Source organism: Eurypyga helias, unplaced genomic scaffold (genome assembly GCF_000690775.1).
Source record: "Eurypyga helias isolate BGI_N326 unplaced genomic scaffold, ASM69077v1 scaffold9011, whole genome shotgun sequence".
Lineage (NCBI taxonomy): Eukaryota > Metazoa > Chordata > Aves > Eurypygiformes > Eurypygidae > Eurypyga > Eurypyga helias.
The window spans coordinates 1-12,527 of NW_010232712.1; the positions used below are offsets into that span (position 1 = coordinate 1).

Below are 12,527 nucleotides of genomic sequence, written 5' to 3' on the forward strand. Positions count from 1 at the left end.
GTCATGTGGGACAGTATCGAAGTCTAATCGAAGGCCACCTCCCCAGCCCAGTGAGGTCCTGAGAGCAGCCCACAGCCAACTGCGGGTCCTGGTCAGTTACCTTTGAAAGGATGCTGCTTCCCTCCCTGGCTCAGAAGATAAACGTGGTGAGATGTCCGAGCAGCAGGACATCCCTTCATCTGTCCAAAGGCAGCTTTGCTACCAGCAATGCCCACACTGGTAGATCAGAAGTACCTGGGGCCGCTGTTCGGTACCAAAGTGAACTAATGCAGAACAGCCTGTTAAACCCTTGGTTTTCATGCCATGCTGGATCCTGAAACATATATGGGTATTGTCAGGGAGAGAGCCTTGGCCAAAACCAAACCAGGGACTGTTCTAACAATTTTAGGACTAGAAGACAATGATAACAATTCAGTGACCTAGAGATGGTTGAGTTCTACGGCCCAGGAGTGTTTCCGGGAGCATCTAGTTTGCCAGCAGAGATTTTACCAAAATATTTTTTTACCAAAATATTTTTTTAATACTTACCAGTCTCACAGAGAAGAATCCATCACAGGGAAAATAGACATTAAAGGCACCCATAGTATTTAATTAGCAGTCTTTGAGTCTCATAGCAGATCAAATGCTTCTGCAAAAGCCATGTTCAGTGCTGGCTGCCTTGGGTGTTCAGCTTGAGACGCAGAGGCTGGAGCAGCAGACGTGGCAGTGCCAGGGAATGTTCCCAGCATCAGAATGCAACACCTCTGCTGTTCCACTGCAACAGCAGCCTGTGGCAGTTTTTGCCCAAGGTTGGAGGCTGGCTGGGGCTCGCCCACAGCCCATGAGCTCCCGCTAGGCAGTTTGGAAGCAGCCATCGTGGTCTGGAGAGTTAGCATGTATGTGGACTTTTCCATGCCAGCTGGCCTTTGTGCCGATGACATGGTCTGGGAAAGTTTAGGTTACTAGAGGAAGTGGAGAGCTAGACTATGTCTGAATGGCATGTTGAGACATACCCCTATGCTACCTTCATGAACAGATTTCTGTCTTAGGTATTTTAGCAGGTTCTGTGGCTGTGGCTCAAGTTGGATTGTGTGTTTGAGCATAGCAGAGCTGTGAGCTTGGCACATAGCCAAGCATGTCTTGTTAAGCCAACTGCTTGTTGCAAGCAGAAGTGATGGGGGGCGTAGGAGTGTTACAAAAGTCATTATGGTAGTGGCTGCTATGATAGTTACTCTAGATTCTATACATAGCAGTGAGCTGACACTCAGACCTGCACTAGGGCCAACCTCAGCTGCGTGATATTAGCTCAGAGGTAGCCTGTTTGAGGTAACCAAATTTAGTGGACTTCAGGACCAAGAGGTCTGTCCTATCTGGTCTTTTCCTGTGTATTGGGTTGTCCAGCTTGAACTATGCTAGTGGCTTACATACACATATAATGTGGGTCCCTCAAACAGCTGGTTTGTCTGGTGGTTGGCACCCAGGTCGGACCTCTCCAGTTATCACCCAAAGCCTTGGGACCCTCAGATCTGCCAACTTAGTTTTGAATCCTTAACCCAAAACCTGTTTTCAGCTATTATCATTCATGCTGTATATCCAGATACCCCCTTTACTAATCCCAGACCTTGACGAAGCCACCCAAGGCAACTTGAACCCATCCAAGGAGTCAAGAGTGTTCACTGAGGTTCCCCCACTCAAAACCCTCCTCATCCTAGACCTGGGAGATTTGGTAGTAGAAATGTACAGGGACACAATTAAAAGGTAACGGAATTTTAATTGAGTCATGTAAATTTAAAAAAAAAAAAAGGTGTTTGGAAAAAAAAAGGCAGTAATAGAGTTTAGTGCAGATTTAGGAATAAGATAGGGACAATGAGGCTAGAACAATATGGATTAAGAGAAGATCAAGGTCAGGACTAGGGGCCAGCATGTGGGCAATTACAGTCTGTGTGAGAGACCAGAAACAAGCTTGGCTGATACTGAGCATGTCTGTCATGAGTCAAGACCTAACACGTTTGGGGAAATGAGTAAGAAACCCAAGAGGAAACCCATGGACCTTTCCTCAGGTTTCCTGTAGCTGGTCTGTACGTCATACCCATTTGCAATAGTAACCTCCATTTGACTGTCACATGTTGATGCTGCCCGCAGTCAGTTCCTGTTGCTGCAGCCTGTTCCGAGGCTGACTTCAGCTCATGTTACAGCTGAAGAGATTTATCATATTTTTCCAAACATATCCTTACCATGTCCCCTCTGACTGTCCGTCACACCTCCCAGGCAGTTCAACAGGCTGTGTAGATACCACAGCTAAACACACTGGATTCTCTGGGAAACTTCTGTCTATGTCCTCATGACAGAAAACTTTCTCTCCATTCTTGGCTCTTCATTACATTGTGAGACTCATGGCTACACACCAGAGTATTTTAACCAGGCCACACCATTGCATCTGCTTGTGAGAGAGGTGTCTTTCGGCATCCTGAACCTGTTGTAAGAGCCATAACCAGTTTCAGGTGTTCTTCTGTATGCTCTGCTCATGGTAAATCTTATCTCTGGGGGGTGTTTGAGCCATGTGCACCTCTGCTGTCTAGTGATCTTGCGGTCAAGGATGGTAAGAAAGGGGTAGTGCTTGCCAGCAGGATGCCAAAATGAGAGAACCAGGAAATGCTCTGTTGGAGGAACAGATTCATCCTGTAGGAAATCCTCCTGGTGGGAAGTAAAGAATCTGCTATTTAGCGTCTGGCAGTGGGGACTCTGGCAGCCATCTGTCATACACCTACTACTTTAGAAGACTGTGATTGTGTTGGCGGGGGTGCTGCCTCAAGGATTCAGCCTCCAGCGCAAGGAGCAACGTGCACAGGAGCTCATGGATGACAATGACCAGAAGCTGCTCATCTAGACAGGGATGACATGCGTTCAGATGTTGTTGGGCCTAGATACTAATGAGCAGAGTAAGCAAAAGTTATTTTTTTCTCCTAAGACATTGAAAAAAACCCCAGCACACCTGCTTCTCTACCTTTTGTACTCAACTGTTGCACACGAGGAGACAGGTGTGTTCTGTTTAGCAATACTGAATGCCAGTGCAGGTTACAGGATCTGGCACAGGAGCCCAAGGGGGGTACCTAAGGATTCTCAGAATGTAGAAGCCCTCCGATTCCCAAATCCTTAGAAAAGATCACAGTCCAGGAACACAGGAGGACGCATGCTGGAACACATGCAATAATGACCAACTCCAAATCTTCATCTGAACTGTTTTGTTTCCTCTGGCTTTCCTCTTCCTTCTGTTTGCTCCCTGGTTCTGACTCTCACTTATTGGAACTTAGTTGTACATAGGTCAGTGGATGGGGAGCAATTGTATCATATTTTATTTCTATTATTTTAATTCCTTACCAGTATTTGTATATATTCATTTATATATTTATATACATTATTGACTTATATTCAAATAGTAAATAGTTCTTATCTCAATTTTATGAGCTTCCTTGTCTTTTTCCTCCAATCCTTCCCCCCTGCTGGAAGAAGGGCGGGGGGACATGTGCGTGGCTTCGTGGTATTTTGGTAGCCGGAGTTAAACCATGATAGCATGACATGCTAGCTTGGAAACTGAAAGGATGCTTTGGAGGTGTGAAGGAACTGAAGAACCAGCATAGGTCAAGCTGGACAACCCAGTACACAGGAAAAGACCAGTATCTGGGAAAATCCAGCATCAGAATGTCTTGGTAGCTGGTGATAGGTATCTGATACACTTGTTCTGCTTAAAAAAAAGAACAAGTGAAACATATTCAAGTCACCTTTAGAGTCTTATTTCTAGTGGTTTTGTTCATGGGGATTGGTAGCAGCTGGAGACATTCCCATTTGTCTTACCTGGACTCTTCACTGTGATGTGGTGCACGATCCTAGAAACTAAGGGAACAAGGATTGGCTTTAGCTGAAGAGGCTCTATTTCAGCACAGAATTCAATCTGTGTTGTCATTAATCCTCTTCCAAGTTTTGGCTGGGATGACAGTTTATATTTCATAAGTCTGTCTTCCAGTGTTATAAACAGGCTGCTAGACAGGACAGTCCAGAACCATAGGATTATTCTCTATTTCTCCTACTGAAAAATGCTATCCATTGTAACTGCGACTGGCTGAGGGCTATGAGGTGCTAGGGCATAAATTCATGGTATCCTTATAAGCATGAGAAGAAAAGGAATTTGTTTGTTTGCTTGCTTGTTTTTGTTTTGTGGACTGGAATGCTATTAAGAGACAATTCTGGGTTATGTACAAAAATAGAAAACCCTTTCCCTCACCTCCCATCCCATTTCAGAGAATTTTATTGAAAATTCTTATTTCGGTCCACTAGCCAAGCTGGGCCTTGGAGCAGAAGACAATAATTTTAATGGGGAGAGACTATTTAGCAAGCCTGAGTCTCCCCAAACATCCAGATTAGTCTGGAAGGCACTTGTGTGAATGAATGAGGCTCCACTCACCCAACACGCTGCCAGCTGGATATGCAGAGATGCAGCCATCAAGCCTGGGACAGTTGCCTGACAATTAGAAGGCAACATATAGTCTGAAGGAACATCTAAGGGCATTTTGCTCAACTAATTTAGGAGAATCGATTGTGGACCTTAACATCAACTTCTGGGCTTTAATGTCAATTCGAATTTTATGACTAAGAATGTAAATTCTACCATGAAAATTTAATATGTGAACTCTATTTCTCTTCACACATGCCTTAGTGCTGTCAGGAACGACATAGCAAGAGGTAGTTCTCTAGTACTACGTGTGTACAGATCAAAAAGATGTAAGAACTGGAAGCTTCTAACTCTATCCTGGCCAGTCGGTTTAATTTTTGCTGCAGGTGGCTGGTTTATTGGAAATAAAGGGAAACATAATAGACCAGATGATTTGATTTCCAATTTATTTACTTATCCTGTAAGCATTATTTATTTACAAATTTATCCTGTCAAGCATGAGATTCACCTTCAGAGTCCCATAGGGATCGAGGATCCCTTTAGGCCGTTTCAGTATCAAATCATAATTGCTATGTTTGAGGAGAGTCAAGTGCCAGCAATCCTTGCATAGCATATTCCTTTGTGTTTTTCTGCCCCCAACATCTAGAGCTGTTACAGCATATGGATGAATAATAGCTGATACATGTTCTGCTTCAACAAGGCAGGACTCAGGTTCCTGAAATTTGTAGCCATGCTTTTGTGGTGAAGGTACACATGCAATTTATATTCCACAGCTAAGGAATATTCTTGGATTCTTTGCTGATTCTGAGCTCTCACATAAAAACATCTGTTAATAACATTTTTTATAATCTCCATTTGGCAGAGTAACCATCCCATCCTGGCAGACAATGACCAGGCCTCAGTTATTCATGTCTTCCTCACCTCCTGGCTGGGCTGGGAAATGTGATATGTTTTAGGCACAAAGCCTTTAGCACTTTTGAAATTCCAAGTACACCAGAACTCTGCAGTGCATCACGTCAACAACACATGCTGGTGTGAACACATAAAAACCTTTCAGATGGTCTCTACTTTGAAATTTCATGCAGGATCAAGGCTTTTGCCTTTGTTTTCAAAGAACTTTGTGGCTTGGACTCTGAACATTTAAAAGATTGCCTATGTTTCTGGGAGGGAAACCACAATTAATGCAATGAAGCTTTCTGCAGCAACACAGCAGTTAGTCCAGACAGGAGAGACCAAACTTTCTCAGAGGCTAATGCAAGATTCTGGAGTGAATTCCCCCAGGAACCACAGATCATCACAAGCCTTCGCTGACTTCTACTCCCACTGTAAAGCACATTCTTTTGGTTTTCTCTTCTGGTATAAACACACATCAACAATAAAAATAAAACTGGACAATTGTTCCACTAAAAGGGAAAGAGAACAAGCACCACCTGACAGATGTTAGTTGTGTCATTTGGAAGGCACTCATACATGGATGACACTGAGATACAGGAACCTAGCAAAAAAGAGGTAGACCTATGGTGTTAATTTACATGAATTTTTGTTGCAACAGGCACCTGTCCCCTGGAAACTCATGAAGTTGCCAAACTGAGTTCATGCAGATCACAGAACCACTGTAACTCCTACATAAAGGAAGTTCCGGGGAACTACAGGCCAATCAGTCTCACCTCTGTGCCCGGCAAGATCATGGAGCAGATCCACCTGGAAACTGTGCTAAGGCACATGGAAAACAAGGTGATTTGTGACAGCAAACATGGTTTCATCAAGAACAAATCATGCCTGACAAATCTGGTAGTCTTCTACAACGGGGTCACTGTGTTGGTGGTTAAGGGAAGAGCAACTTATGTCACCTACCTGGACTTGTGCAAAGCGTTTGACACTGCCCCACACGACATCCTTGTCTCTAAATTGGAGAGACATGGATTTGATGGATGGACCACTTGGAGGATAAGGAATTGGTTGGATGGTCACACTCAAAGAGCTGTGATCAACAGCTGAGTGTCTGAGTGGAGACCAGTGACAAGTGGTGTTCCTCAGGGGTTGGGACTGGGACTGGCACTGTTGAACATCTTTACTGACGACATGGACAGTGGGATTGAGCGCACCCGCAGCAAGTTTGCCGATGACACCAAGCTGTGTGGTATGATCAACATGCTGCTTTTGAGCAACCTGGTCTAGTGGAAGGTGTCCCTGCCCATAGCAGGGGGGTTGGAACTAGATGATCTTCAAGGTCCCTTCCAGCCTAAACCATTCTATGATTCTATGAATATACTCAAGAAACGAGGAGTTCCATCAACAGCATTATTTAGGGCAGATTCTCTGCTGTTACAAAGGGATGTTCTAAAGCTTCAGTTTGTGTCCCAGTCAAGATCAAGTGTTTGTGTCCCAAGTCAAGTATCTCTGACTTCTGCCCAGCTCTCTGAAATCTGTTGGTACTTAAGTGTCTTGGAGATTTCCAGCTCTCTGAAATTTGGCTGAAAGTGGACACTTTTGGTTTTAAATATCCAAAAGAGGCAAGAGACATGCAGCCACTAATTACACAAACTCTGCATAGGAAATGATGCTAAAATCTCTACACAGAAAAATGACAACGTTCTGTAAAGCCAGCTTTATTAGAATAGGAAAACAATATAGAAAAATAAAGGGCTCCTGTAAACACAAAATCAATTAAGCTAACATTTCACTGGAGGCTGAAACCTTGTGATAACAAACCTACTGAACACATATTTAACAAACAAACCACCAACAGTTAAAGACTTACATGTAAACTGTGCTTTTGGTAACTTCAGAAATAGCCATCAAGAACTAGCATTGCACCATGATTATTGTTATAAATAACCTGTCAACAGTTTTTTAGAGAAAATATAACTGTTTTGTCTCTCAAAATATGTCTCAAGCTATAAAAACAGTACAAATCTTTTCCTAATATCAAAACCACAGTGTTAGATCCAGGTGGGTAAAAAACCTAAACTGCTTAAGAATATTATTAAAATAACTCTATTAAAAACTTACCTATATTAAAAATATTTCCTTTAAAGGCTGTTCTAGCCAGAAGTGAAATCTTTAAACACAGTGCTTACAATACAGGAATGTAAAGGTTTTCAGACATAACTATTGGCATACTAGAGGCTGGCTGAATTAAGAACCTTATCTTTTACAGTGCCATCCAGTCATGCGGATTTGTGGTATTTCTGAGCGATGCCGTAGGGAACATGGGCAGCTATGGTGCCTAATTTTTGTGCTCCTTCGATGTGAAACATCTGGTCATCAAAGAAAATGTGAGGGCGGATTTTCACCAGGATTGGTCCTTTAGGAGCTCCTGCTAGGAAAAGTGCCTCATCAATCTCCAGACCCCAGCTACGAAGAGTCTTCAGCACCCTGGCTCCAGAGCTTGCCGCACTTCTGGCTGTGACCAGGAAGGTCCTTATGGGACAATTTAGTCGTTCATTTTTTGCGTAGAACTTCTTCTGGAGTTTCCCTAGGTCTTCCAGAAAACCTTTCAGAGGACCCTGAGTACAAAATACCAGATGTATATTCAGTATTAGTCCACAGTTTCCAAAATAATTTCTTTGCTTTATTCCGGATTGCCAGTTACATAGAGGATTCCTTCTCCCATGCTATGCTACTCAGCAGAATTTGCAGAAAACCATAATCCTACATGGTATGATCAGTAGGAAACTGATTCTTACTAAAGCTTACAAGATCTGTTATAAAGTTATAATAGTCTTTAATAAAAAGTTCTTTAAAAACACTTCACTGTTTTCACTATAAACCATAAGGTGCTTTTTTTTTTCTGTGCAAAAACCAGTAAGAGACCTGATTACACAGACATCACTGAACTCTTTCCAGATTGATGACAATATTAGAACTACACTCCAATTAAAAGTAAATGATAATTTGGGTCAAACTGCATTATATTAGACTGTCTACTAACTTCATAAATCCATCTTTTATTCTGAATTTATACCATTTCTAACAATAGCAGAACTGGTCTTTCAGTTTTAGTTAATGTTAAAAGATTTGTGGTTTTTAGACAAAGAGCATAGTTCCGCCGGGGAATAAGCACAGGTATAACCCTGTTTCAATAACCAGAATATCCCAGTCGATATATTAGCAGAAATTAACATTACCTACATGGTCTGATTTATAAAAAAAAAAAAAAGAAAATCAGCTATAGCCTTTCCTTTTTCTAAAGATACATTTAAAATGTAACTGTAAGTCTCTGTCTTATATATACAGGTCTCTCAGTGAAGTGGGAGATCCGGTGAAAGGACTGCAGTGGTGGGGTCTTTTATGTTACACATGCATTTTAAAGATTATCCTTGAAAAAGGAAAGAAATAGAGCAATCAGCTTCCAAAAAGAAGAATACATACACACTGGGGAATCTGGAGAAATACACAGCAGTGAAATTCAACAGATGTTTTGAAAATGCGCTGATTCAAAAAGTACAAACCTGTGCAAGAGGCTTATTTTCATTCATCTGTTCATGTTCAAAAAATCTATCTAATCCTTGCTCTTTGAAAATCTGTTCTGATTCATCAGAAAAGAGAACTGCATCCCCATCAAATGCCACCCTCAACTGTGTATCCGAGTAAGCAACATCTTTGTTGGCTGTGAACATCGTAGCTGATGCGATGCCTGAAAATGGACCAGAGAACCTCAATTAGCATGTCCTGCAGTCATTCATTAAATTATCAGCAGTTTGGTTCAAACAGCTTAACTGTGGTGACCTTTTTTATTTCCTGTAGCATAGGAGAAGACAGAAAGGGGCAACAAAAGTAGAGACTGATTAAACTGACATTATTACCAGGCTGAAAGGTCAGAGAGGAAAAATACAGAGAAATAACCTGATTTTAGTTTTATTATGTAAAAATAAGTGATGTTTGCACTACACAGAATTGTGACTTTCTGCATTTGATGAAGCAGCACTACTTGCTGTTGAAGACACGCATTTTTTTAACAAGCTCAACAGAGAGAGAACAGAAGAAACTCAAACCTGCTTCTATAGCTTCTTGCACTTTTTCAGAGTCTGCTGAGAGGTACAAGTTCGTAAGATAGGCAGTCAGGTAACCAATAGGGCTTTTTCCTCCCGTCATACAGAAACGTTCAATTGTTAAGCCTAAAGTAAGAACAGCACAAGGTGTGACTCTGCCTTGGCACTAGAGACCTGTAAAAGGAACCCATAGAAGGTATGCCAGCCTACAAACAACAGGAATCCTTTTTAAGATAAACCTGTTCACCCTAATTCTAGCAAGCCAGACAATTTAAACTGACTACGATATTTGATCAGCTCTTCCTCCTTGAGAATTTGACACAAAATCCCTCTAAGACAGCAGAGTAACTGTTGTGAATGTGTGTGCATAGGGGGAATAAATACCAAACAATGAAAAGTGTAAGGGCTTTTTTTTTTTTTTCCAGAAATTAAGGTTGACACCTGACAATCTAAATCTAGAGCTTTGGACCAAATTCTGTTTAACACTGTCTCACTTATGCTGACACCCAAAAATAAATATCATCCTCTGAGGAATGGGTGTCAGTGTCAAAGAAGCTGCTTTTACCAAGGTCAGAACAGGGAAAAATAAAATTATTTAATTTTATTATGTAACAGCAGGCAGTTCTACAAGGTAGCATTTATTTTACTTACCATAGTGATTGATGCTGTTTATGAGTCTCACCCCCACTTGGGCATGGTTATTAGTCATCAGAACAATATCAAATCGTTCTTCATCATCAGGGTACAGTTCAAGAAGACGAGCATTGACATGCTCCAGCGCCTGCAGGTTAAAAATGTGGAAGTCAATAGACAAGTGGAATGTGCCTCAGCTCTTAATTACTGTGGGTTTAGTGATAGGACTGGCTTGAAGGAGAATGTGAAATACCTCATAGTTTAACTTGCTGAACTTTTATTCCTTTTTGCTGTGCTGCTCCTTGCAACCATTTGACTGGGATCATTAGAAGGGTCGCAAGTTTCTTTTTCTGAGTTTCAGAATTTAACTTTGTCATGGAAATCTTTTTTCTAGGGACATCATGATCATCCAGAAGAAATCAACATATTGCTGAACATTATCACAATCCCTATTGTTTTTTTCTTTTCTTGAAACTTGGACTTTCTTCTCCACTTGAAAATTGTTCTTGTGAAATCAAGGAAAAGGTCTAAGGGGGTTTATACGTGCCACTACTTGCTTTGCATGCACAAATGTCAATTTGGGCCATATACTTCAGGTGATCAGATGTCAAAGACTGTCCTTAAGTAATGAGTACAGAATCATATCCTGTCAAATGTGATTACCTCAGAGATTTCTTATTGTGGCACTGAATGAGAGAGATTTTGATTCATTTGAGATCTCTTTAAAGATAGTGGGCCAACATGATATATCCACAGTTTGGCATTCTTATTTCCATGACCGTTCGTGTGCTCGACCCTCTCTGTATCCAGCTGTTCTCTCATGTTATTTAGAATCTTATCCCTTTGGAGTAAGATCGGCTTTTTGCTTTAGGTTTATATACAGACCTCTGCTTTGGGATCTTGGCCTTGGAATGGAATTCCTTGAGATTACAGCTATAACGTGAACAATGAATCATCAAATGAATTCAAGATTGGTTGATTTTCATTAAGATGCTTTAGAAAGTCAGGCAGGTTAAGAACTAAAGCATAGATTTCATAAATAAATCGGGGAATCTCGCTTTGAAAAGCATGGCTATGTCAAGTGGGACTGCACTTAGGAAAACTCTTAAGTGAGAACCTGGTATACAACCTATGAAAAGGACTTAGTATGTGGTTGTAATCCCTTTGTACCTTTTTTCCTTTTGTACTCTCTGCTAATACTGTAGTATTAGAGAATAAGGGGTGTGGAGAAGGGGATGCCATTGTTTTGTGTAATGCCTATACATTTTGCAGCCCAAGGAGATCCTGGCCTGTGATTAAGATTCTTAAGTGCTACAAGCATGAGATGTAATACTTTTAAGCTAGTGCCTTAAAGATTTTAACAAAGGAGTTCAAACAAAAATACATTATTTCTTTTTACCTTCTTTGTCTCCAGGTAGAAAGTATCACCCAACAGACACACAGTTCTCTAGACTAATGACACCCGTGACTGAGCAATTTATGAATCTCTTAAAAATATAAAGAATTCTAACTCAAACAGCATACTGGAAGGGATCAGAGGACAAGGTGCATTTAGCTGGGCATAGCTAACAACTTTGATTTTCAAAGTAAAGAGGAGTTAAACAGTCAAATCTTGCTTATATTAAAAGTGCATTTGACACTGAACTCTTAACAAATGTCTTAAAAACAGACCGTGACTGCAGGGCTGCTATCTCTAGCTGCTACAGATAGGAAAAGATGCAGTAAATTCGCTGGTCAGTGTAGCCTCACTGGTGTATAAAGTGAATTATTTTACGACAACACTTTTATGCTAAAAACACCTTTACAGTGTTTGTGCTATTAATGCCATTAGCAGCGATCTGTTACATTTAGAACAACATGGGTGTTGACATAAGTAATATTTCTAGGTATGTTTCCAAAAATTGAGCAGCAATGCTGGAAACATTTTAACTTCCTGAGGCTAAAACTGAAGTAATGAAAACCTACTTTTAAAACCTGAAGGAAGTTTTCTGCCACAGCTCTGCTGTCAGCAAATATGACTGCTAATTGTGATTTAATAAATTTTCTAAAATTGCCGTGTTAGAGCTTCCCAAACAATTCTCTGTGGACATAAAATGAACTACGTAGACAGCATTTTTTCAAGTCAGTTTCACTAAAAACTGCGTTCCTCAAAACCATGCATATTTTTGGCTTTCTTTTCCTTTTTTTTTTTGGTAGTAATTTCATTTGCTTTCTAGGCTGGACGCTGTCTACCTTGGCCATGTCTCCTGTGCAAGGAAAGCCAAATATTCCATTTCACCTCTGCTTAAACCTTGAGTCCCACCTAGGGGTCTACGTCTTTTTGCTGGTCCTCAAGAACAATTTCCATGCTGATAACAAAAGCAAGGAAAAATTAAAAATTATCAAACCAAACAAAAAATGGGTTATTTCTGAATAAATAATTTGAATCCTATTGAGTCAACGCTGTCTTTAATCATAGTTTTCCAGTTATGAGA

The 12,527-nt window shown here is 40.9% G+C and overlaps 1 protein-coding gene across 1 annotated transcript; it reads right to left on the reverse strand.

Annotated features, from left to right (window-relative positions):
• Positions 1–7,245: 7,245 nt before the first annotated feature.
• Positions 7,246–12,294, reverse strand: LOC104504936 (cytosolic 5'-nucleotidase 1B-like). Its single transcript, XM_010161480.1, has 5 exons — positions 12,286–12,294; positions 10,072–10,201; positions 9,424–9,546; positions 8,881–9,065; positions 7,246–7,935 (listed from the first exon to the last, which is right to left on the reverse strand). Exons 1-5 carry the CDS (start codon positions 12,292–12,294, stop codon positions 7,597–7,599), a joined length of 786 nt encoding a protein of 261 aa, XP_010159782.1. The 3' UTR covers positions 7,246–7,596.
• Positions 12,295–12,527: the final 233 nt, after the last annotated feature.

Excerpts from the sequence above, each read along its gene's own strand:
- LOC104504936 (XM_010161480.1), bottom strand. Across the intron at positions 9,547-10,071 it reads AAACAGCATCAATCACTATG|GCTTAACAATTGAACGTTTC; the intron begins GTAAGTAAAATA and ends TTCTTACTTTAG. Across the intron at positions 9,066-9,423 it reads GCAAGAAGCTATAGAAGCAG|GCATCGCATCAGCTACGATG; the intron begins GTTTGAGTTTCT and ends GTCCATTTTCAG.